General features: G+C 42.5%; 1 protein-coding gene across 1 annotated transcript in view; it reads left to right on the top strand.

Moving 5' to 3' along the window:
- Positions 1 to 22973, top strand: part of ZMIZ1 (zinc finger MIZ-type containing 1) — a 157454-nt gene extending 134481 nt beyond the window's left edge. The window contains exons 10-20 of the mRNA XM_075717924.1: positions 101 to 275; positions 1616 to 1757; positions 5063 to 5273; positions 6481 to 6586; positions 7136 to 7296; positions 7592 to 7659; positions 9530 to 9598; positions 10115 to 10362; positions 13392 to 13555; positions 19340 to 19588; positions 22849 to 22973. Coding sequence (XP_075574039.1) covers positions 101 to 275; positions 1616 to 1757; positions 5063 to 5273; positions 6481 to 6586; positions 7136 to 7296; positions 7592 to 7659; positions 9530 to 9598; positions 10115 to 10362; positions 13392 to 13555; positions 19340 to 19588; positions 22849 to 22956 — 1701 coding nt within the window. The 3' untranslated portion in view covers positions 22957 to 22973. The remainder of the gene's footprint in view (positions 1 to 100; positions 276 to 1615; positions 1758 to 5062; positions 5274 to 6480; positions 6587 to 7135; positions 7297 to 7591; positions 7660 to 9529; positions 9599 to 10114; positions 10363 to 13391; positions 13556 to 19339; positions 19589 to 22848) is intronic.
- Positions 22974 to 26690: the final 3717 nt, after the last annotated feature.

The following is a 26690-nucleotide window of genomic DNA, read 5'->3' on the forward strand; positions in this document are numbered from 1 at the left end:
CCTCCCTACCGTCTTTGGTGTTTGATAGCAGTACGGTTCACAAGGCTTATTATTCTTACTTTCAGACTGCAATAACAATGTGATGTTATTTATTTTCTAGCCATCAAGGCCTGTACCTGTGGCAAATTACCCTCATTCACCTGTTCCAGGAAACCCCACGCCACCTATGACTCCAGGGAGCAATATTCCTCCATACCTGTCACCTAACCAGGATGTCAAACCACCATTCCCACCTGACATTAAACCAAATATCAATGCTTTACCACCACCTCCAAGTGAGTAGCAAACAGAATGCCCCCACAGTCATTTATTGTCCCTCCTCTGTTTTCTGCCACATGCATTTCAGAGTCTGGAATTCAGAGTCTCTGCTGCTCCGGGAGAGGCTCGGGCTGCTAAGTTGTGATAGGTGGCATACACGGTGCAGGCTCACTAGAGCCAGCGGACAGGAAAGAGAAAGATCGCTATCCCCTCCTAAAACAGAGTATCAGAAAAGTTCTTCCAGGTTAAACTTTTAAGGATTTTACTCCTGAAGCATTCCTTTGATATGCTTCCTGAGGACAAAACACTTGATTTTGGGTTGTGTTATGTGTGCTTGGTAGGCTTGTTTGTTGTATGAACTTTCATTGTGGTCTGTTTTGTTCAAGGGCGAAGCCATTCATTGAACATTACTGCAGAATAGCATAAAATGTGAATATTTATAGTGGTGTCCCTATTGTGATCCATGCAGGCTTCTTAAGAATGTTCAGTAGTATGCCAAAAATTGATACATGTTCCTTTCAAAGCCACTCAATGTCACAACTACATTTGGCTGGGAACAGGGCAGGAATAACAAGATCTCTCTGGCTGTATACTAGCACAAGATATTTGAGGTTTTGAAGTGACTGATGAACAATAGGAGATATCATTTACTAGGGAACTGGGAGTACTTTAATGTTTTCTGTAAAATAACTTCTGCTGCATTAGCACTTTGCAACTGGTGTTTGGAGTTCAGGATAGCTGAAAAATGAAGTAGAAGGTGGCCTGCGGTATTACACTTGGGCAAGAGCAGAGCATTTAGAGACATTTAGACTTCATAGATTAGCTGTAAGTTACCATGAAACCTCGTTTTTGAGATCAGATAGTAATTGAATAGTACTGTCTTTGGTCATTGGTTAGTTTCAGCTGATGAAACTGTTGGAACTAATTGGGTAATGTTGAGCCCAGTTCAAAGCAGGGAAAATAAGCATTATCACAGTTTGCCGTGATTAAAGAGATTTGTTGTCAGTCTTCTGCCAACAGCGTAAGCCTGGATGCAGAACCAATCCAGTAATAAAAATCAGGAATTCTTGCCATGCGTGGCTTCTGTTTGTGGCCGGAAAGCTAAGGTCCTAATGTTAAGTGTGGGAGAATATAAGACTTTGGTTTCCTGTCGCTGTCAGTTTGAGCCCTGTCACTTGTATCAGTTAGATGTTGTACTTACTTGTGATTTTCTTTTTTGTGTGTATGAACCTGCTAAGTTAGACCCAGTAGCAGATCACTGTGCCATTTGTTACTATTCTGTATAAATATACACATTATTATTGCACTGCAGATGCTAAAGGGAAAGTTCACGCTTTCTCTCCCTCTTCGATCCCAGCCAACCACAATGATGAGCTGCGTCTGACGTTCCCCGTGAGAGATGGTGTTGTGCTGGAGCCCTTCCGGCTGGAACACAACCTGGCAGTCAGTAACCATGTCTTTCACTTACGGCCAACTGTTCATCAGACACTGATGTGGAGGTAAGCTCAGCCTTGCTGCGAGGACGTCTTGCACCCAGTGATGGAGGAGTGGCAGGCCACATGAACTTTAGGTTTGCCATGAATTTCACTTTAAAAATTGTGGCCTAGATAGGAAAAGTGCCCTTTAAACTCACAGACACTCTCACCTGTCACTTTCCAGAGACAGGTTCTAAAATGCTTCCTCATCTGTGTTGCATCTCCCTGCTGATACTACTTGGCATGCAGTGTTCGGAAAATCACTGCAACTGTTCCATCCTTTCTGCTCTGGGTGGAATGGGTGTGGGACGTGCATGACTGACACCAGTACAAACTTCCATCTGGGGCACTCTGAAGTCCTTAGGTGCTTTGTGGCCTGTGAAATGTTAGTTGCAGGAGTAACTCTGCAGGGCTGTTCCAGTTTATGCTTAAATTAAATGGTGCAGAGTACCTGATAATGAAAAATAACACACTGATGAAGGATCTGATTTAGAGGCTTGGTAAAATCATTTGGAAAGACAAGTGCTTAAATCCTCCAAACTTCAGCAACTAAATTCCTAAATTCCCCCTCTCCTATGACTCCGTAAGTAAGGACAGGTCAGAAATACTGGAGCGTAGTTTTCCATGTACAAAGGCTTCTGGTTTTCACTTCGGGTGAGTACTACTTTCCAGCACAGAGGAATAGTTTTCCTAGGTGGTACTTTCCTGCATTTAATGTAAATCTGCATAAGTGATCCCAGGTTATGTCCTGATTCCATAATGCTTGTAGAAGGGCTTTGGATCACATGACAATCATAGCCTTAAATTTTTTTTGCTCCTCGTTCTCTTTTTCTCAGAAAGCATCTCAGTGTTTATCCTGGCTGCTGATACATTGTTTGAGCCTGTCTCTGTGCACTGTGGAGGCTGGTTAGTTGCTCAGGATCTTGTGTGGAGGTTGTTTCACAGGTGTAGCAGCTGAGATGGTAAAATGCAGCGTCTTAAGCACATTTTCTGTTACGCCTGCCTCACTTTCAGTTTCTTCCTGAGCCTGGACCACATAGCCCCTGACCTTAACAGGAGTGATAACTTGTAGCTTCAGCTTTTTTCCCTGTGAGGATCTTCCCGTTCACTGGAATCCACTTGAGACTTCTATTTTCATGGTGTGGAGGGCGTGAGGTGCGCAGAGAGGCACGCTCAGTTCCCTGCCCCAGGGGTGAGCTCTGGCTCTAAAGCTGAGGCTTGATGTGGGATGCAGGAGTCCTTGCTGCCACGGTGCCCCCCTACCCTGAGGTGGCCTGGGGGTTGGAAGGGAGGGAGATTGCAGGCAGACCACATCCAATAATTAACACCTAACTTTGAGGTCAGTTATTGCTTACTTGCATTTCATTATCGTGGAGTACTCGCAGCAGAGGGAGTTTTGGCAGCTATTTGCCAGTTCTTATTAATAAGTAATCACTACTGGGGATTGTGCTGGCTCATTCAGTAGATTTATAGTGCTGCACTGAGGCATGAGGCTGTTTCTTAATATCTGTTCTTTCTTTCTTCCTTAGCTCACCGAACACATAGCCTTTATTTAAACTTATTTTAATGAAGACTCATAGGTAAACTGTGCTCAGGTCTGCTGTTTTGAAAAGCTTGTTAATAGCGGGGAGAACGGATGGTCCTGTAATGAAGTCATTTCACATTTAACTCAGGCTGGATGGATTCCAGAAAAATGAATTAGTCACATGTGTGGATGGATTTTGGTTTTATAGAGAATGGTGGAATCGAGCCAATTCTTAATATTTGTCTGCCAGTTAAAATATTCGGCAAAACCTCTCACATGTACACACATAATGAGTAGCAATGCAACTATTTTTCTCCCTGCTGGGAACTTTTCATGGTTACGAGAAACAGAAAGGTTGAAGGCAAGGAAAATGTCTTGAAGCTCATTCAGTCTTAGCACTGCTCGGTTATTAATAGCATCCCACAGTGGAGACACTGCATGCTAAGAACATGAGGGTCTCTTGAGCTCTGTCACCGCGCTCTCTGTGACGTTCAGCAGGCCTGCTCAGAGTCCTCAGGAACACACTTAATCTGCTTGAGTTTTATGTCAGAGGTACCAAGCCTTGCTTCCCTCCGGGTTTGGATGACTGCAGTGTGTTCTCGTGAGGCGAGAATCTCCAGTGGATCTTGCAGAGAGAGCTTTCAAAAAATTGTTAATAAAATATTGACAAAAAGCCTGGAAAGACTTAATATAGTTGGATTATATTGAAAGGTCAGGTAATTTGTATTTTATGCCTTTGTTTGGATAAAAACATGGGGTTTTTTTAAAGTGCTAAATCTTGATGTTTTGAAATCTAGAATAAGTCAGAATTGAAATCTCTGGTTTTGGATAAGGAAAATGGCAGTTAAGGTGGTGATCTCCTGAATGAGCTGTTTCTCATGGATCTTGCAAAGATACCTTCCTTCAGGCAAGATGAAGAAACGAGCACCTAGATTTTCAAGTATAGAAGATAGACATTCAGCTGTCTTCTGCTGTCATGAACAGCAGAATCCTGACATTTCAGTTCAGTTCTTCATGTTCTTTTAAATTTCTTCTTCAAATTACTCATTTCTAACACAAGGTTAACATCCATGTATGAAACTGAAGTCACAGTCTACCCGCTTAATTTATGATTAATCTTAGCCTCTTCCTTTTTAGGAGGTGTTATAAAACTAATTTTTGAGGAGCTAAATAGTGTGTGGAAGTTATTGTTGGAGCGGTGGGAGGAATTCATGCTCTGAAAGAAGGTCTAAATTGGGTAGATCTAATCCACAGCTGCCATGTTAATTTGGAATCAGAGAAACACAGGGGGTGAGATACAGGGGTCATTTTACCTTAGTTGATTTACCTGTTCCAAGGCAGGATTAGCTGTTACCTGTATTTTGTCTGACAAGTGTTCATTCAAATGCTCTTTTAAATGCTCTGAAGCAGTGAAGAATCACAGTCTTCCAGCACAACCCACTGCAGCGTATCACTCTCTTGTTCTTAACTCTTAACAGACAGGAAGGACCTACCTGATGTTAACATTTTTCTTTCTGCAGGATCATTCTGTGGTCTAGTTTTGCAAATGTTTGAGACGTTCCCTTGCAAAGTCCTTTACAAGTGTAAAATATTAACAACAACTTTGTGGCATGCTTGCATCATTATTTCATCATGACTTGCTTCTGTTAAGGGCTTTTATGAAGAAAGCATGTTTTATCTTTTGCTGGCAATAATTCTAGAAAAATAATCTGATTGATAAAGAAAAAGCGTTCCTAGCATCAAAACGATCTCCCTCTGCAATGTGAAAGCAGAGTTAAAGGAAGATTTATTGGTTGTTGTACAGGTCTGACTTGGAATTACAGTTCAAGTGCTATCACCATGAAGACAGACAAATGAACACAAACTGGCCAGCTTCAGTCCAGGTCAGCGTTAATGCAACCCCACTTACCATTGAACGTGGCGACAACAAGACATCTCATAAACCTCTGCACCTAAAGCACGTCTGCCAGCCAGGAAGAAACACGATTCAAATTACAGTCACAGCATGTTGTTGTGTAAGTACACAGAGCTCACGGCTGCAGCTGCTGATGCTGAGTTTGCTATTTAGGTACAGTTTGCAAAGGTTGCCGTAGCTGAAAGAGCCTTACTCTCATTTTTTTCCATGCGTTTTTCTGGTAAGGTGCTTGTTTGATGGTGTTGACACAGTCAGAGTGCTAATATGGAAATGTTTGCTGCTGAATTATTGCAGAATGTAGTGGAGTCCTTCTGATGTCTCTGAAAAGGCTTGTGGTCTAGGGGAGGAAGGGAGTTTGACCACCTACCTCTTTAGCGTGTGCCTGTGTAACAAGGCGGCTCAAGTGTATTCATGTAGAAGTAGATCGTTGTGATGCAGACTGTTGTCTGGTACTAATTTCGTTTACGTAGGGTATTAAACTGTGTTTGGTTTGACATGAGAACATCAACACCATAATCATGGGGGGTGGTGGTGATTTTTCAAACAGCTTTTCAGATGAAAAACTCATATTCCATGATGCAGTCTAGACCATGCAGCTTTCCCCTTTCTCCTTTTCCATAGTTTACTCACTCTCAGGGACGAGTGCTGTATTAATGCAGACTGTTGCACGCATACAGTCTGAGCTTTTGACTGTTCTGTTGTCACTGACAAGAAAGCAAGCTGCTACCTCTCCCAAGGTCGCAGTGTGAGGCACTTTGACAAGAAGCCATCCACCCATTTTGCTTTACTTCACACTGATGTTTCTCCACATAATGTCATTTATCTGGTGGCTAAGAGCAGGGGCAGCATCTTGTGAATCCACAACGAGCTCTGTGCTGGGGAAGAAGATTCAGTTGGTTCCAGACCCATCGGTAGCAAATCGTTTTTGCAACTTCCAACATAGTCTGAGGGCAGGCAGGTAGGCTCGACTGTGTCAAAGAATCCAGGGTTTTAAAAATAAACCCTGATGTCAGAGATGAATATGTCAGCCCTATGTATTCTGAATATTAAGGAGGGAGAAAATGCAGAAAATCTTTTTTTAAAGCCCTTGTATACGTTATGCTCCCAGTGCGTGGAACAACATACTGCGCAGCATGCGGAACATCCCTAGGGGAGCACATGTGCGCAGCAGAGCAGAACCAGCTTTCGTATTCAAGCATCAGGCGCTTATGGAAGCCACGCGTCCAAGAGGAGAATGCAGCTCTGTTCAGCAGTGTGTTTGCCGCATGTGTTTGGTCCTCTTGGTAACAAAATGCGTTTTCTTTCAGTCACACTTGTTCGTGTTGCAGTTAGTACACCGGCCATCGGTTCGCTCTGTACTTCAAGGTCTACTAAAGAAACGCCTCCTCCCAGCAGAACATTGTATTACTAAGAGTGAGTTTTCATTTTGTGTGGGTGATGGCTTTCCAGAATGCCTATGTCCGGTTATGATAAGCTATTTCTACACAAGATTTACTTGCTTATTGAAAACCTTAAGCTGTACTTGTCAGGAATTTCCAGCATATCATGTGCATAGATTAAATCCTTGGTATCCTCAAATGGTGAGGGTAACAAAGTACCGAGGACACAAGCTTAGTTCCCAACAAGGACTCTACCATTCCAGGAGAATCTCTGGCTTTTCCCCTATATTTGTTGTTAACTTACCTAAAAGCCCCATGTAGAAAGATTATTCTTTACTTATTTAGGGCTGCTTTAAGTGCTTGCGTGGCACTTGATCTGGTTGAGGGTATAGCTGATACATGTGTGTGTGATGGTTTGCCTGTTCAGGAGAATGTTCTAAATTACACGGAGTACACCTATGTGAATAAATTGTCCATTAAATTGGCCCTTAAAGGTTGAAGTGTTGCTCTTTCAGATTTCTACGTTAGAATTTACAGTACGCTTGTGTTTTCTCACGCATAAACATACCTTCTTCCTGAACAGTAAAGAGGAACTTCAGTAGCGTAGCAGCTTCCTCTGGCAACGCGACACTAAACGGGGAAGATGGAGTAGAGCAAACTGCTATTAAAGTGTCTCTGAAATGTCCAATCACATTCCGGCGGATTCAGCTCCCAGCAAGGGGTCACGACTGCAAGCATGTACAAGTGAGTAGATGCCAGTGGCCTGGCAGTATTCCCTCAGCCATGTGTTGTTACAGTATCGTTACCTAGGTTATCGTATGAGAGCCTAATGAAATGGGATTTCTTTGTGTCTATCGACCAAAATAATTAACTATCTATATGTTTAGTGTAGAGGGAGAAAGTAAACTATTTGGTTTAGTTTTCAGTGCTAGTAGACTTTTTTAAGGGCAGTTTTACTTTTGTCCAATTGATTCAGTTAATACAATATTTTCCCTTGATTTCCTCTCCCCCCACCCCTTTGTTTCTTTCTGATACCTAGTGCTTTGATCTGGAATCTTACTTGCAACTGAACTGTGAAAGAGGAACTTGGAGGTGTCCAGTATGCAAGTAAGTGCAACCATGCTACATGAAATGCAGTTGTACACGATTTGACCAAATTCAGATCATATTTAAGGTCACAGAGGGGAGAAAAAGGAAGTGCTAGAAAATAAGGTGTATATACTACATTTACCTAATAGCATAAAGTCCAATGAGAATTCTTGCAATATTTCATAAATTGATGAACACCCTGGATTATTAGAAATTTAAAAACAGATAACGAGAGATTTTCTCACAAAATACATAATCTGTGAGCTCTCATTACAGGCTCATTACACATGGATTGTGCAGAGTTCAAAAGAAGCTCAAATATTTACATTGATAAGACAGATATCTACATAAACAAATGAACTGGGAGTTTGCCTTCCCCTAGATTACAAAGTATAAGCCACTACCAGACAACAACATGCCATGGCAAAAGAACAGATAGTCTATTCTAGAGTTATTTTTGTATAATTTTAATGCCGTAATGCCCAAATTCCTGAATTTCAAATATGTAGATACTGAAGTGTTCAGCATCCAGCTGAACGTTAAGTAAGGATGTCAAATAACCACCTCAGGTACCGTGCTTTGAGTCACATAGATATGCAGTTAATGGCAGCGTTCAAGGAGAGGGGGAATTTTGGAGACTGCAACATTTCCCGGTAATTAGGTAGGAAATGAAGTTGGATCCTCCAAGGTCAAAGTCAACATCAAGTGCAAATTAAAGTGAGAGCAGAAAGCACAAAGGATTCTAGTCCAGAATAAGGCTGATTTTAAGAAAGGTAAAAGATCTCCGAGGAGCAGAAGTTTGGAGTGATTGCTTAAAGGCAAAGAGGGATACCTTGGCATACTTTCAACCTTATGTTTTGACCAGAGAGCTAGTATACTGCAGAAGAAATGGAACAAAAAGCTTTGAAGTTGTTACAGACTGCCCATTCTGACTGGGCAGAAAGAATCGCAGAACGTTTGCAGGCCACTTCAGTGTCTGTAACCTACTGTGCTCAGTCCACGGGGTTACAAGTTTGATCCAGCCTCAGCTGAGGAGCCAGGGCTCTTCAGCTCAAGCAGCTGTACCTGTAGCAGCATGTACTTTATCTCTGCAAGTCTCCAGTTCAATCCCTGCTGCCCCAGCTGTTAGGTATAAGCAGGAGTGGAGATTGTCCATTCTGTCTGCTTCTGTGGACATTGCAGGCTTGAGACGAACTTGTTCCGATGACTACCCAGGGTTGATACGTACCCTGAAGTGCAGGTGCTTTCTCTGAACTACCTGAATCTTCTAAGTTAGGCTAAATATATCACAAGAATTGGATGTCTTGCTTCTTAATTTATGTAGTCATACATCCAGACCAAAATTTTTGACCTGTTTCTCTGAGTATGAGCACCTGCATTCAGATCTAAGTGCCTACATAACTAAATCATTTCTGGTTTTGTTTTGTTCTGTCCCCATCTGTGCTGATCTTAAGTAAAATAGCTGTAACACGTAGTTACTTTGAAGCCATGTTACTGTGTAGCTCAAAAAAAAAAAAAATCCCATTTGAAAAAAAAAAATAGTTCTAGCCGATGTTCGCAGGAGAGATCTGCTATGTTTGAAAAGCCTTTAAATTCACAATATATTTCACTAAAAAAAATTATTTAAAGGATGTGAACAGCTTGTGGACACACACAAGTAGATGTATCCTTATCTCACCTATTTGACATAGAATACTATTACTCTCACAATGCAGATATAGAACTAAAACTGTTTGCCCCAAATCATTCCTAAATTATGTGCTACAGGTAGTAAGTTGGTGGATCCCAGTCTGCTGATTTCATCACTAACCTATCCTTCTTCAATCCCTCTTCTACACATGCGTAGTGATATTCTAACATGAGGTTTGGGGTTTTTTTTCCTTTCTAGTAAAACTGCTCTGCTGGAGGGCTTGGAGGTTGACCAGTATATGTGGGGTATTCTGAACGCTATACAAAAGTAAGTGAACTTACTCATTTCTGATATCCAAGACTAAGCAAATAGGAGATACGTTAACGAGTACTGAGATAGTCACACCAAAGTAGGTCTTAGTGATTGAACTTGAATACTCTATTTCATGGCTCTTTGGTGGAGCTAGTGATACAGTGAATCAGTTTCCATCTACTTAATAGATCTTGTTTGGGTTATCTCTTGATGGCAGCCTCACCAATGAAGCAGAGGGAAGAGTAAGAATGGAGGATTAAATGCTTTCTCGTATTTACAAGTAGTCCCTCTGATTCACGTGTGGCAGACCGCATAGATATGTTTGGATTTCATTGTGTGGATAAACACAGAAATGTGCTCTGACGACTTGCTGTCAGCACACACTTGAAGAGTGAAAGATCTTGAGGTTGTATTATACTAGAGCATTTCAGAACATTTGTTACCATGCAGATTCTTACAGAAACTTCAGCAGAATTGATTTAAAGAAGAAAAAATCAATTAATGTGCTAAAATTTTCACATTATTTTACAGCTCGGAGTTTGAAGAAGTTACCATTGATCCAACTTGCAGTTGGAGGCCGGTCCCTATAAAGTCAGATATTCACATCAAAGATGACCCAGATGGCATTCCCTCAAAAAGATTTAAGACCATGAGTCCAAGCCAGATGATCATGCCAAATGTGATGGAGATGATTGCAGCTTTGGGTCCTGGCCCATCACCTTACCCATCCCTACCACCTCCTCCAGGAGGCAACAACTCCACTGAATATGGTAACCAAGGTTAGTTTTACAGCTTTGTGCACCCAGGTGGTCACTCTAGAAGTCAGTGGTTCGGTCAGCTTTGTGATTCAGGTATGTCAGTGCATCTTCTCAGAGAGATGCATAAGGAAAGCAAATTATATGGCTGCAGTTCTGAAATTCTGCATCAGTCTTTTCATTTAAGATTCATCCGTTCAGAGGAAAATATATTTTAGAAAGGAAGTTGGTGTTTGTCACATTTATTGCCACGCAGCCCTCCCTGAATCAACAAACGTTGTATGTTACCTTATATATTCATGGCTGCCACAATATACATCTTTCCTCATTTTTCTGTCCATTTTCCTTCTGTTCCCCCCTCACTCAGGTGAAGGCTCCTAGTAATACAGAAGTTACAAAGTAGAGAACCTGGCCCGTTAACCCTGCTACTTGAGCCACTAAATTTAACTTGTTGCCAGGTGGGTGACATTTGGTAGGCCACCCAGAAAGTGGATGACTTTTAAAGAGATTTTTAACTGCTTTGCAAAGAGCTTTGCATTAGAAAATTACTTTTGAGTTCATCTAGCCATGTGCTGCCAGATTTAGAAACAGGGAACTAACTACCGGAGATATGTTTTTCAAATGACTGGTACATTGTGAATAACTCAATGATAGTGACAATTCTGAAAATATGAAACCAGAGACTGTTTCTTTTGCAAGTAATATAATATGACTCAGTTCAGCTCTGGGAAAAGACCAACTGTTCACACCATCAGAATCCCCAAATTGATTGCAAGGTGATATATGTGCTTTTTGCAGGCGTTTGAAGAAAAATACAGATTCCATGCAAAATACGGTTAATTTGCTCCAATGACTACGAAACTGATGACAGATGATAAAACTTTTTAGGTTTTCAAACAGATGATTTATTACTATAACAAAGCCAAGAGCACTGAATCACAAATTTTTCACTTGTTTAGTAGGAGTGAAGTGCAGTCAGAGCATGAGAGCAGAGCCACCTATTCCTCATCATCTTTCTAGCCCATGATCAGGAGCGGACAGGGTAGTCACGTAAAGTGGGGTTTAGGGTTTGTGTAACGATTGCTGCTTAGGCTATTATTTCCTTGCCTTCCCCTGTGGATACTGTAGCAGAGATAGTCACTGCTTCTCAGAGCCCTGGCTCATCAATGGCAGGTGAAAACCACGCTCTCCTATTTCCCCTGCAGTAGGCATATGAGTGCAGAGCACCAGGTTATCCTGAGTGTCTTTACAGGTCTGTCCCTTGGCATGTGGCACAATTCTTGCCCCAGAGAAGGGCACGCTGCTGCGTGGCTGTGACTCCCTGAGCGTACTGCCTTGCATTCTCATTCTCCATCAATACGTGCGCTGAAACTTAGTCTTTAGAGTTAGGTAATGTCTTCTGATTACAGTACTCTAAAGCAAAATAGTAGTAGTATTACTACTGTGGTTTGTTTATTTGGTTTTGACAGTAAGCATACTGAGGTTTACTTTGCAAATATAGCAAGTACTCAGTAATACAAGACCTTATTCCAGCTCCCTGCTATTCTTTCCTGAGAAGCAAGGTAAGACCAGCTGTTTTCTGTGAGACTCATCCAGTTTGCAGATTAACCAAATGAGAATTAGTAAGGCTCTGCAGTATTTACACGATAGATCAAAGTCCTGACTTCTTTGAGAAATACTCTTACATGGGTAATGACTTCTATTCCTCTGAGATTAAACTTCTGCTTGTGAAGCTGCTAAAGAGCAAATGATGCAGCTACTTCAGTTTGTCAAACTCCCTTCTTGACTTGAACATTTAAAGCTGCTGTACTTCCGCTGACGAACTGCAGGCTCTCAGTACAAGCTCCAAAGCTATTCTATTATTTCAGAGCTCAGTATCATCCAATTCAGTTGCTTTTACGAAATAGCTCAGTGGCTTTAGTTCAATTTTTGCTGTTCATAGCAAATAAGCCACCAGAGCTGGTATCTCAGTTGGAAGTGTTATCAGAGGGATCTGGACAGAAAAAATATGGAGAGTTAAAATCCCTGTATTGGGATACATGCTTGCTTTAGAATTCAAGTGAAGATCACTGGGCTGAGGTGGGATGCATCAAAACATACTGACAGTGGTCATACAGTACTTGTCCTGCAGATCAGCAGGGGACTCCAGGCTTGATGCTAGACAGTAGATGTGTGGGGGTAGATCCAGATCATTTATTCTGAATTGGTGTGAAATTTTGGTGCTTTGGTGAACATCGTTTTGGGCTGAATTTAGGTGGATTTCATAAATTCACTAGTTTTTCATTACGAGCGTGCATATCCACATGCTGAAACACAGGCTACAGACGGCCTGTACAGTTTGCAACTGTGAGAAGAATAGATCCAAGAGGGGAAAACTGATGTTGTATTTGCAGACAGTCAAGGGAATTTTAGTAGGTTTTGTGGGAGCAAGGAGACTAACATCACAAACCCCAATTAGACATGAAGGCCTCTTCTGCATTATCTTAATGGAAGTCGCCTGTTTATTCTGCAGAAGAAGAGGAGAAATAGATGCTGTGCTATGAACTGGTACTGTGGCATCTTCTTGATACAGTTCTGTCAAGTAGCTTCACCAGAAACTGAAGCAATGCTACAGTCTTACTGAGCGCGTAGAAGCGTAGATGTTAATAACGCAGGTGTCCTATAAATAATTTTGGGCTTGGGCAGTCAGTCTCAGTTGCACTGAGATGCTTCCAGATGCAAATATTCCATAGAATTTAATATCCCTTTCACTTCTCGACTTGGTTAAGTTTATGTCGTGACTTGACAGTAGTTTTTCAAAATGTCAGCAGTTTTCAATTAGTTACAACATGTACATGAATTACTGTGGCAGACATTTGAAAGCTGAGTGACTTTTTTTTCCCTCCCTATTCCTCCAGCTCGCTCCAGCAGTGGGGAGCACGGTGTTGCCTTGTTCAGTGTTGCAGTTGCCCTGTGCTGTGCAGGAAGGATGCCATGCCACAGCTTTTACAAGATACTCTGAGAGATCAATGTTGGAAACAGTTTCTTTCATATCACATCTGTTTCTCTTTTAGGCAACAGTTACCAAGGTCATGGCAATTTTGACTTCCCGCACGGGAATCCCGGTGGCACATCTATGAATGACTTCATGCATGGGCCACAGCTGTCGCATCCGCCAGACATGCCGAGCAGCATGGCAGCTCTCGACAAACCTCTCAGTCACCCCATGCAGGAATCTGTAAGTAATGGTGCTGTGGACATAGATTTTCCTTTGTGGGGGTAAGGAGCTCTCGTCCAGCTAACGGACTTGACTTGTGAACTGTTTTTACATTTTGTGGATTCCTCACTTCGGAAGTTTGTGAAGTAGTGTAGTCCTGAGAAATGCCAAAAATGCCATTTTTAGTTTCTGGCCTTTTCGAGTTTTTGGAGAAGCATTTCTGAGCTTTTTGAATTGTCGTTTAAGCTTGTTTATCTGAAAGAGGCAACCTGGCTCGGTGTGCTTGTGTTAATCATTGTGCTTTGCTCTGACACCTGAAAAAAACTATAGACTTCATTCCCTAGGCCAGCAGGGTCCGTGCATATCCATCTTCAGCAGACAGCTTGTTATAGCAAGACAGGGACTGACTTCAAAGCAGGGACAATATCTTCCCTGGCTTTGTCCCTGAGGGCAAAATTTGCATCAAAGCATTTTGAGGGGGAATTCTACCCAAGTAGCATGAAAGGCACCTTTAAGCTGTTGGGAGTAGGACAAGCCTGTAGATTAAAAGGAGAGATGCTGCCACTGGTCTGAGAGCGTATCAATGTAAGAGACTAAAACACAGGGGTTCCTCAGGTCTCAGATGGAGAGGCAGAACTGTGCGTTGGAAAAGTAGCTTGCTCAGAGCACCGAGTTTGATATACAGAACTTTATATAGCTCCAGAAAATGCAGTACTGCAGCAGCTAGGTGATAGAAAAGCTACCAGCAGCATTTAGCTCTTAGGCATGGCTAGTCATCTATTTTAACTCGGGCGGGGGGCGTGTATACATCCTTTTATGCTCATTTAAGTTACAGGGCAGGGGCTTTATAGTGTGCTGTTACTGCACAGGAAGGATGTTTAACTTGACGAGTCATCTGTGCCGTGTCTTTAGTGAATACTAGAAAGTACAATTTCAGAATGTAATGAGGAAATGTGGTAGCAGATGCTCAGCAAAAGCCTGCTCAGCCAATGTCTCCTCTAGCTGGCAGTGGGTTTTCCAAGGAGGATGGTGAGAAATAGGAGGAAAGTGTGGAGAGAGTTCTTAGTATAGCTTGGAGAGAGCCCAAGTAACAAGACTGTCTGGAAAGGAAGAGTCCAGAAACCGTAACGACTTTACCACTTTACAGGCTAATAAAGGACAGAACAAACATGCTGTAAACTTAATTTTACATTGGCAAATTCTGCATACCCAGGTCAAAGAGCAGTCTGAATTATCTGCACCAGAACCAACCGTACAGTATTAGAAAATAGTAGTGAGGGGAAATACTACCAACCTGAACCACACACAGCTGCTTTCCTTTGAATCAAAGCCACAGGGAACTATTCTTTGCTTCCCATTACCTGACACCTACCTCTTGACTTCATCAGTTAACTGCTATACCTTTGCTTTAGTAGTTGCCCCAGTGAAATTGCTGAAGTGGTAGGATATGAAGTGGTTGAATATGAAAGTGAAGAATCTGTGGCTTTCTGAAAATGGGACTGCTCAGAGATGATAGCAAAGGTGAAAGTTGCTCAAGGCTATGCATGTTCCAGAGCTGTAAGAGGGTATTTGGGCAAATGTTAATAGATTTTTGGTTCGGTGGGCCAGTCTGTAGGAAATCTGATGCTTGCTTATGATAGCTGGCAATTAAAGTAAACCTTTACCTCGCTTCTCCCTCATCTATCATGATACACAGGCTATACTGTTTGGGAATGGGAAGCGGTGCTGAAGCAGGTTCCACCAAGTTTATGTCAGTGGCTGATTTTCACTAATAAGGATCAGTTTTCAGATCTATTAGCGCAAGGGAATTAGATTGACCTTGTCAACACAGTCACGCAGTCTTCCGGCCACGTTTGAGGCCTGTTAGTGCTCCCACACTGCTTTTTCAGTATTATAAAGTCTCTGCTTTCCTCTTTCTCTCTTTTTCTCCTCCTTCCTTTCTTCTCTCTGAAAAATGAACTGTTTGTCTGTAGCAGACACTCAGGAAAGGCAGCTTTAAAATGACTGCTTTTAGAGAAATGCATGCCATTAACACCTTCCTAAATTGTGTAGCTGAATGTCTTTGGACAGACATCTCTGTACGAAAATAACTGTAAATCACATTGTGTAATTGAACTACGGTTTTAAGATGTTGCCTGTGTTCTTGTCTGGCTTTCTGTCTTTTTATGCATTTAAGGTGTATTTTGTTTTTGTCTGCTATTCGCTTTGACTGTTTCGTGTTTACAAGGTGAGTCAGGATCAGATGTTTGGTCCTTTTAGACCCAAGGTCTGTCTCTAACTGGAGCTGAATGCTGCTGAGGAAGTTACTAATTTTCCTATTATGAAGATTTATGTGGTGGCCCTTATATAATGGTAGGCAGAGAAAGTTGATGCCTCCAGACATACTCCGTAGGTCACTCCGGGAAATGCAGATGTGTTTGCCCAGTGTAGGTAGGGCTGGGTAACCAGGGCTGGGTCATCAGAGCTACCTTCTCTCAACATTGCTGTTCCACTCCTGTGGAAGAATGAAAAATGAAGACCTGAAACGTGGCTGGAAGTAATACCTCTTCCCCAGTGTAAAGTGCTGTGAGAACTAGAGAACAGATGCTTCTATGTCAGTGCAAGATTACTATAAAATAGCTGCCACAATCGCATCACGTTTGTTTTCAGAAATTGTAAACGAGTTTTAGACAAAGGTGAATTCAGAGTTAGCTCTAGCTTAGTGCTTATTGCAAGAGGTGTAAGGAGTGATACATGACTGAGCAATGGATGATCATGCCATAGTTTCATATACACGGTGAGGTGATATGAGCTGGTGCCACTGTAAAAAGTCATCACTCTTCTCTTTTCACTTTCCCACTCTCTCACACCAGCACAAGTGTTATTGCAGCCATGAAGTGATCTGAATCCGGGTACTGATGTGATTGAAAACTAATTCGGGGAGGTGGGGGGGAAGTTTCGGTTTGATCCATGTCAGTCCCCCAGTTGAGTTTGCTGCATGTCTGCAAGGATGCACCCTATGACAGAGGCGTGGGTGGGAAAAGTGGCCGAGAACAGCAGCAGGGCAGGACAGCACCTTGCAGTGGTTCTGCCAGCTAACCCAGCAAAAGAGTTGGTAAAACTGTGACCCCAGTAATGGAGAGAGATACAAACCGTCGACTTCACCTGCTGGTCTTTTTTTCACTATCAGTTTTCTCCTGAGATGAAAGGAATATTGTTGTGCAGCTGGCAGGTCCCATTGCTCTCCAGCTATGCATCTCGGCACTCCTAGAGGTCACTGTTGGGCTCGTAAAGAGTTGGGTTGTTTTGTGCTATTAAGCCGAAGATGTAGCTGTGTCTGGTATAAGCTTTTCTTTTATAGACTGTAAATGTTTTAAGAGTGCTAAAGTTTATGCTCCTGAAAACAACTGTGGAAGTACCTTGCTATGTAAGCAAAGGCAACTTTGTTAGACCCCTTGTTCATAGCGATGGGAGTTGCAGAGGCAAGCTGAACGTGCACAAAGTGTATTGCTTAGAATGTTTTTGCACCAGGCAAACTTACCATTAGTTAGCTGAATGCAAATAGAAAAATGTTGACGTCCTGAGCGTTTTGCTTTCTCACAGGTAGGCTGGTGGAGCCTGTGGCCTAAGTCAGATGGATTTTGAGAATGCGATGGCTGTTTAAGATTATGATGGCCCTCGGTCTTACAATGTACAGTTGCTCCCTATCCAGCAGTTATCTTGGGGCCCAAGATGCTGCCTTATCAACTAAATATTTATATATATATATATAAAATGATTGCCTGTATAAACATAATGTAGAATTTCTAACCTGCTTATTTGTTTTGTAATATGTCTGAGAACATATGAATGCCTCTTGGTTTAAATAATTATTGATATAAACATACCAGTAATGTCTCTTGCTTTGTGCATTCAGGGATACATTTAAGAGACTATTCAAGATAATCCTGTTTTGTTTTGGTTTTTTTCTGGAAACTTCTTTCCCACTGTAGCAACACTGTCTTAAATTGCTTTTTACTTTTTGTTATTATTAAGCTTTCTGAATTTCCACACTTTCTGTTGCACGTGTCCTCAATGAATGAAGAAGGCAACAGTACTATTTGGCTAGATGTCTACTTTCACTTGAACTTTTGCAAAGTTTTTAGGCTGCGGATTCATTTCCATTAAGGTGTGGTCTGTGGGCAGATTTTGTACAAGTTTACCCATAAGGTAACAATAATGTTGCAGAATACTTTTCAAGTAGTCAAACTGTGACCCTAATGGGGAGAAGAGTGCGTATCACTGCTTTTTAACAGTTACTTTAAACTCTCATATGGGAAAGAGGCCCAAATGCAGCATTGCAGATAGAATCCTGCTCGTGTCCACCAACCTTCCTACTACCAAAGTATTGAAAAGGACCTCCGTGTAGCTGAGTGTGACTGTCCCAATGGATCAGTATTCAGGTTTCAGTTTTCATAAGAGTGGTGAAAGGTATTTTTTTAAATGTTTGTGTCTGTAATTTTTTTTTTACTTTTGTGGGAACATTTTAATTAAGTTCTGTAATAACCTCCCTTTTGCTTTCCAAAACTGGAGACTAAGGTTAAAATGACCTTGCAGTTTACTGTGATATGAAAGGGTCAATGCTGACATAGCATTTTGCTGGTTTCTGTTGGCTTGGCTGGATGAATTTCATGCTGTTGTTGTATGTATCTATTCTTTTATTTCAGCTCCACTTTGTGGCAATCTGTAGCATTCCTCAAAAAATGTTCACATTTTTTGCTTCTCCATATACCCAATTAACATGAGACATCTGATTCTGAAGCATTCAGACGCTTTCTCACGGCACCAAGTCAAGCCCCAAAGAATCCACTAACATTGAATGTGACACACAGCAGAAGGAGAATTGGGCTTGTGCATTTTTGTTGCTTCTCTGTCATGTGAGAAAGACTTTTCCCCCATACTTCCACAGTAGGGTTTGGAAGATGCATATGGCTTGGTAGTTTATTCCCCATGGAAAACATAAAAAATACTAAGCTTTTGCTGGAGAACATACCCACAGCATGAACGAATAGAAGTGTGATCATTAGCTTAGTTTAAGCTAATGCATTGTACCTTGCAGTCAGCAGGTGTGCAGCCGCCTACAGCAGCTCTGCTGACGGGTGGGGACCTCGCTAGCTGAGCCGACTTGGGTTTTGTCAACCATCAGAACCCATGAACATCGGCGAGGAGAATCTTCCGCCCTTACAAGGGGTGGTGCGTTCTGAAAAGAAAAGGAGGGGAGGAGTGGGGAAGGGCTGGCGTTTGCCAGATGTTTGTAACGAGCTGAAACACAAATAGGCAGCGGTGTCAGGAAGCTACCCAATAAGGGAGCTGAGCAGAAACGATGCATTTTCTCAGTTAATCCGTTTCCTGGCGTAGGGATTGTTAGTCAACAAGTTCTCCATTCATTCATGGAATTTTTTAGGGCAAAAGAATCTGCCTTGCTAATGTTGAGCAGCACCCATAAGCCTCCTTCCCTCCTCTTCGGGGTTTGTTATTGTGCATCTTCAAGCGCAGTTTCCCACACCACAAGGAAGCAAACCAACAGCACAAATCCAATGTGTTTAACTCCCCCTTGCAGATAACCTTCAAAAAGCTGAAACACTTCCTCCGGCATTGGGATATGGAGTTTTCTTTTCAATTGCACTTTTTTATTTCTTTTAGTTCCTTGCGTTTTTTTTGTTGTGTGTGTCTTTTTTAATTTGTTTAAGTTATTTCTTTTTGTAACATGCGGTTACAGAGTCAGGCACTGCGAGCACTGTACCTTGTGGCCTCACTTTCTTTTCCTGCTTTTTTCCTCCTCCGCAGATCCCTCATCCCGGCAGCACTGATCAGTCCCATACTTCCATGCAGCAAGGTTTGCACGTCCCTCACCCCAGCAGCCAGTCAGGGCAGCCATTACATCACAGCGGGCCTCCTACCCAGCAGTCCCGGCAGCCGCCCCCGGCCGCTTCTAGCAACCATCCACACAGTGACCTGACCTTTAATCCCTCCTCAGCCTTAGAGGGTCAGGCTGGTGGACAGGGAGCACCCGACATGCCGGAGCCCTCGCTGGATGTAAGTCTGTGTCATACTATCATCTGCCTGCCATAGCGTGTGCTTCGCATCGCGGCGGGAGGGCGGGGAGGGCGTGGGGACGGGGAGCCGCTTCCACAGCACATGCCATCCTTTCATGCTTTGGTACATGGGCGCAGGTGCTGCAGCCGAGGTGACAGGGCGCTCCTGGCTTGCTGGGAGGACGGTTCTGCTTTGAGGAGCTGTGTGGCGTGCGAGCCGTAGCCTCTTCCTAGCACCAAGGCAGGCATTTCTTCAGACGGCCGTTCAGGCGCCAGGCTGGGAGCCATCTCCTCCCTTCCCCCTCGTCGCTGGACGGGGGCTTCCGTGGGCTCGTCCAGACCCTGAAGCCACCTCGGTGCCTGAATGAGAGGAAGGACGCGTCCGCGTGTGGTTCTGACTGCGGCGGAGCTGCGCCAAGCGAGCTGCACGCTGAGCCCTGCAGCGTGCCCTGGCCGGCAGGAGGGGGATCCGTGCTGGCCCACCCCGTGGCACTGCCCCTGTTCCCTGCGGCCAAAACCAGGCTGTGCCCATCCATGCCTGCTCAGCCGCACAGGCCCTTCCTCCTGCTACACCACGTAGCAAAATAAACAACAAGGATGTCTTCTGCTTCCTTAGCCACTGTGGGAGGCAGCTCACAACTAAACAAAGATAAACCTAGTTTTAAGGCCAAAAGTGATCCGTCTCTTGCCATCCGTTCAGCAGAGTCGGAAGTGAATTACCTGAGGTATCTCTCTGGTTAACCCCCTGCCTCCCGAAATAGAAATTCATTAGCACTGGGCTCGGATTTTCGTTTTGAGTTGTGCGTTCCCGTATGTGTATCTTCTGTCTGTTCCAAAGTCTTCTGCTGCACAGTGTAATTTTTTTAGAGAAATGTTCACCTCTGTGCCTCGGATTTATATCTGTATTTACTGTTGCTGCATACTTACGTCTTCCCTGTCACAAGCACTGTCCTGGCAGGTAGCCTCGCAGAGGGGAGGGAGGGGGTTAGGGGAGGGACGGGTGCTCCGCTTACAGGACCAGTGCTCAGTGGAGTAACTTCTGTCTGAACCAGGCTGCTGCTGTTTCACACAACACGGTCACGTGCACATCCTTTGGGAATGACGGTTCATGTGGCAGTTAGAGTTCTGAACCCGTAAGCACCTCGTATGAGCAATATTAATAGGTGAAATAAAAACGTCATTTTTTTCTTCAAATATTTAAGCAACATAAAGTATGCTGTTACGGGTCAGGCACTCATTCCTCGGTGAAAAGCAAAGTAGAAAACCCTGTACATTTATCACAGTACGTGGTTATCACTGATGGAGGCTGCTGGATTCTTAACGGAGGGCTGAAATTATCTTAGCTAAATGAGAAGGCGAGTGCTATACAGTGTGGGGAATACAGTTCTTTGAAATATCTCTGAGCTCAGTCATGATCAGATGGATTATTTTAATGGGTTTAACTTTCAGTGGCTGTGTTGTGGAACCAGGCTGAGTGAAGTCCCATGCAGCAAACCGAACAGGGGACTGCACCGTGGGCAACTTGGTCCGTTCCCTGCTGATACGGTCACATTAATTCTTTAGCACTTCACTGTGATGCAGGCTAAGGTTTAACCTGGGTTAAAGGATATACCTTGTATACGTTAAATTTTTAAGAATTGAGTTGTAAAATTGTAGGACAAATTCAACCATTTTTTAACTTTCTACGCATTTGGTGGGGCCACAGTTTTCTGTTGGGCTTCTGTATGAGGTATTCATAAAAAGTTATGATAGCAGGTGAAATAGGTTTAAAAGCGTTATATCTTTAGTCTAGTACTATGACAATAGCATTTTTACCATGAAAAAAAGGAGGCGGTATTTTAGGAAAAGCATTCCTTCTGGGAGATTCTGTTTATGTAAACTTGACATTGCATTTTTTTCAAAATGCTTAGGAAGTAATAAACTTCTTTCTGCATTTCATGTTTAGCTTATTGAAAAATGTGTTCATCCATATAACATTAGAAGATGGAGCGGCATTTGCACGGGAGTAATAGAAACATATAAATATAATATTTACATGCTAAATGTGATGCAGTCAAGCTTTCAATTTTATAGTATTTGAAAACATAGAACAATTTAAAATTAATTTCTTATACCTACTATTAAGTTTGTTACAGCAGAGTATATTCTTCTGTCTTTGCTTTAACACAACGCTGACTATAAAGGGAGTTTATTACAAACTCTGCCGTTTTTTATATATGACACTTTTCCTTTTGACTAGGATGTGACGAGATGCAGAATAAAGCAGAAAACACTGCCTGGTACACAACCCAGGAGTTACAATTTGCTTGTTATCTGTCAGATCAAAAAGAATCTGAGTGATGGTTAGAAAAACAAAATTTTCTATTTGAAACACAGTATTAATAAAAATATAAGTAAAAGCCCCAGAGCTATTCCTTTTGATACTTTAAAATATTGTGAAGATTAGTGCATCTTCTGTTGGATGGGGTGTTACGCCCCTGACCTTTTAAAACGTCTGGAATTGCACGTAATGCTGTAGCTGAGTAAGGACTCCTGACCGCTGCAAACTCACTGCCACAGAAAGGAAAAGGACTCGCCCACCTGCCTTGACACTCCTCTCCCCATACTCCTTCTCCGTTGGTTTTTTTCCTCTCCCCCCCGCCCCCTTTTTTTTTTTTTCTTTCTGGGCTAGTTTCAACCCTGGGTGAGTTCCCTGCCCCGGCACACTGCCCCAGAGCTTAGCCCAGCGCGCCGGGCCCTTCGGGGGCGGCTGAGGGGTGAGGAAGGACGGGGCTGCTGCCTCCTTCTACAGCCATGAGGGCTTCGGGTGAGCAGCGCCTGACCTGTGCGCCTCGGGTGGACCAGTCCTTGTTGGCCCACCTTTTAAAGCTCAAACATGTATTACTCGGACTGCACGTTTCAAGTTTTTATTCAATGTTTTATAACTAACATGCATAACGAGCATTTATTGAGAAGTTTTTGTCAGCATGACTAGCCAGGAAATACACTTTGTTTATTGATGAACTTTGTGACGGGGAGGTTGATCGAGAAACCCTAATTGAGATGGTAATGTCATTCACAGGTGAAAACCGAGTAACAGACTTTCCCAAACAAGTGGATACTGCGTCGTCTTAGGGTGTTAGGTTTGTGTCGCTGCCTTCCGATTTATTTGGATATATACATATGAAAGCCGGTTTCCAGGAATGCGTGGTGTTTAATCCCTTTTTTTCTCAATTGTGTTTCTGTTATCCGTAATTTTCCTTTTATCTTTATATTTTATAGCTGCTTCCAGAACTCACAAATCCAGATGAGCTGCTTTCGTACCTGGATCCTCCCGATTTGCCAAGCAATAGCAATGATGACCTTCTGTCTCTCTTTGAGAACAACTGAAACCATATGTATTCTCTCATCCCTTTCACTTGTTCACATGCGTGTGGCTGCACAGCGAGGAATCTTAACACTCCTTTTCCACAAGAGAAGAAAAAAAACTCACAACTTGATCCAATGGTGCACTCCCTGCTTTCTTCATCTCAGAACTGCTTTTGTCAGCTTCAAAGACTGCGAAAGTGACGGGAGAAAAAAAATACAAAAAATAAATAAATGCAGTAATCTCCGAGTCTGCCATGCTACACGTGACAGAGAAGCATAGACAGTTGTGCAGCTATTGGAAACCCCATTTGTTGTTCATCCTCTAGAGAGAGAGTTCTGTGATAAACATAGTGTGAAGTATCTTGGCAAAAACGAATCTTGGCAAGGGAAGAAAAGGCAACAAAATGGAACTGTCTTTAATTGACCCGTCTCAGAGTGTCCTTCCAATGCGTGTTCTTCCATTTTTTTGAAACTGTATCTCCCTCCACCCCACCTCCCCTCCGCCCCCCTCCAACCACAGGTTTGCGTTGGAGTGATTGTCCTGGCCACACACAAAAAGAAAAACACAAGACACGTACAAAGCTCAAAAAAGCACAAATCCTACAGTCAAGTGGCAAAGATAGGGAAGACATACAGGCCCATCAGAGGGAGCCAGCAGTTTAGCTAATGTGACTTCAGTATCGGAGTCCTGAGAATCTTCAGGCTGCAGCCGTGGATATTGGTATTTCTGCGAGCACAGGAATCTTAACCGCCTCTTTGCAGAGGATTCCTCTGGCCAAACACACAGATTGGAAACACCCGGGAAAAAATAATTAAAAAAAAAAAGTTTGCAATGCTTAGGGATTTTTTTGTGGTTTTGGTTTCAAATCAGTACCGTTTGTGGCTGCGCTAACATCAAGCTGTTGAGATTGCTGTAAGAGATCTTTTTGCCATGTATGCCGTACGGAATGGAAAAGAGAGGGAGGGGGGATGCAAACCAAACTGTTCCTGATTATCACCTACAGCCTTCGGTGCCCCGAGCGTTTCTGTCGCTGTCTGTACTGCACAATACATAGTGAGACAAGCTGGGTTGAAGGCAGCCAGGAAATCATTGCAGAATGGAGGGAGAGTAACATCACTATCTGCGTAATTATTTTAATAATCGGCTTGAGAAGGGGCATTGACATTGGACAGACATCTTACAGCTTCATTGTTGTTTTGCTTTGCGTTCCGTTTTTGTGACTGTTACAGATAATTCAGCCTTTTTTCTTTTCTCCTCCTTCGGTTTCTTTTTTTAAACTTTGGCTGCCGGGATGAGCTCTTTCTCCTGAAGGACCGGGCGCGGGGAGAATAAGTAACTGTCGGTAGATTGCTACTGCCCTCAAGAGACCCTGCTGCCACAATCACTGTCTTGCCCCTGCGATCTGTGCTTCTCGTGTGGTTGCTGCTCCTGCATGAGCTTCCTATTGCTTCTGTGCCCATTTCTGTGCTCTTCGTCTCTCTCTCTTTCTCTCTCTTATAAATGATGTACAGTAGCTGTGTAAGAAGTGCATGTGTGCCAACTTTGCCCTTGTGGTGCAACATTTCAGCTTTTGCCCACTGTGCAGTTATTGGTTTCGTTTCTTTTTGTTACTAAAGCAAATTTGACCCTACTCCTTTTCCTCATCCCAAATCCAATCAAACACCCTTCGTTTGCTCGCCACAATACGTTTTAAACTGAAGTGCCAGGCAAAACTTTGTTTGTTCCTCTCGGTTTGACTAGATAGCTTCCTAGCCGTCTTTGTTTAGTTTGCAATGCTGTAAATGGCATGCTCTGTGCTTACGACTCTGGATTTGCTTTCCTCACCAAAGTCATATTTGTAAATTCTTTGCGGTTTTTGTTTTATTTTGCTCTTTTTGTTAATGTTTCCCACTACTGCTGTACATGCGTCATGATATATATATGCTAGTCAGCAGCACCTTGCTGTAGATATTAAAGGAAATGGCGGTTTAGTTCTTTTATTTTCCAGTAGGAGTATTGAATCTGTCAAACATACTATGTAGAGATGGTCCCACACTTATATTTTTCCTGTTTCAAGTTTTTTTAAGAAAGGCGCTGTTCATTATGCAAAATCAATTATTTTAAGAATTGCTATTGTAAATATCTTTGTGAATATTTTAGTATCGTCTTTGATAATATTCAACATTTTCATGATCTGGTTATACTTTTGCTGGCGTTTTTAAATACCTTGTCTGAAGAAAAATATGGGTCCTTTTTTAAAAAAGAAAATCGAGGGTTCTTTAACAGAATAAGGGAGTTGGTTTTTTTTCTCCTCCCCCCCCCCCCCCCCCCCCCCCCCCAATTTTCTTTTGATAAATTAGCCCAAATTTCATATCCATTTATGTGATGAATGAATTGATACATCAGGCAGTACCTGGACAATCAGGGCCCAGCTCTGTCGTGGAAACACAGTAGTTAGTGATTGCCTAGGGAAAAAAAAAACAAAAACCCAAAACAACTAACCGACCGATGTTCATCGACTGTGGGTGATGGTGGGCTGGTAATGGCAGAGATCTTGTTCGTTTGCCCAAGTGAGCAGAACACCTAGGACCAGCTGTCTGAACAGGTAAAGATGCACTGAGGCAAGCAGCAAGTACGTAAGGTACCATATTTATATCACTGTACCGGTGCTCTGGCCTCTGAAACTGGGGCACTGTAACACTTAGGGATGTTGGTGGGTGGGGGAGGGAAACAGTATAGTATATTTTATTCTGCTTAGAAGTGTCTTTTTTCTTATGTAGGCTTGACAACCTGTAGAGGATCTCTGCAGAGGATCTCTGCAGAATATTAAAGATACCTTGGTGTAATACATGGTAATACGGTTGCAGTGTGGTGCTGCTATCACACAATTCCTAGGAAAGGCCGTTCTTCAGTTACAGATGTGTTTTGTAGCCATTTTACTGTAGTAGTTCCCCCTGTATTTTTGCTGCATTGTTTATATAGGTATTGAAGTCATTTGCAGGGGTGGCTAATGATAAACTGACTTTATGCCCTTAGAGTTTGGGGTTTTGGGGCGGGGGGGGGAGGTTTCTTAAGCCATAGGTTTGGGAATAAAGAAGATTTCTCACTATTAGTTGGAACTGGTTGCTCAGGGTTTTTTTAATTGGTTCTATGTAATTAATGTTCCACCCTCCACTGATTCCTGAGCAGCTAAGTTAGTCACCTGAAATGATTTTTTCTCTTAAACACAACATTAGTATTTTAAACCAGGTATGTTAAGGATTGACCTTTTGCTAACTGGTAGTATTTAAAATGTATCATTTAAAAGTACCTGTTGGAAAGCATAAAGGGGAAAAAAAAATCCCATAGATATTAGCAGTGTGTTTGGAGCAGTGTTTGCATCTGCTTTGTACAGTAATAGAGAATTAAAGTGGACGGTTGACATTTTTAAGCTTACAGAAACGTTTGGTTTCTAAGCAGAACTTAAGAGAGAAAATACGATTTTTACCCATCACCCAAATGTTGGACGTTTGAGACAGTTTTTAAAACCTACCTGTCAGCTAAAATCAGGTACTGTATAGTGGAGTCAGTATGAAAAAGCTTCTAAATGAAAATTTAGTTATTTTTCTATCTGTTCACTGCCGTATTAAAAGTTTAGAGAGAAAAACCTAGCAAATAGGGTAATCACAGTCATTTCTTTTAAAGCTTAATTATTATATGAAATTCCAGTAGTATTTTTATTCTTTTTGTTTGTTTACTTTTTAATTGTTTCCCTATGGAAGTTCATCTGGGAAAG

Source organism: Pelecanus crispus, chromosome 10, assembly GCF_030463565.1.
Source record: "Pelecanus crispus isolate bPelCri1 chromosome 10, bPelCri1.pri, whole genome shotgun sequence".
Lineage (NCBI taxonomy): Eukaryota > Metazoa > Chordata > Aves > Pelecaniformes > Pelecanidae > Pelecanus > Pelecanus crispus.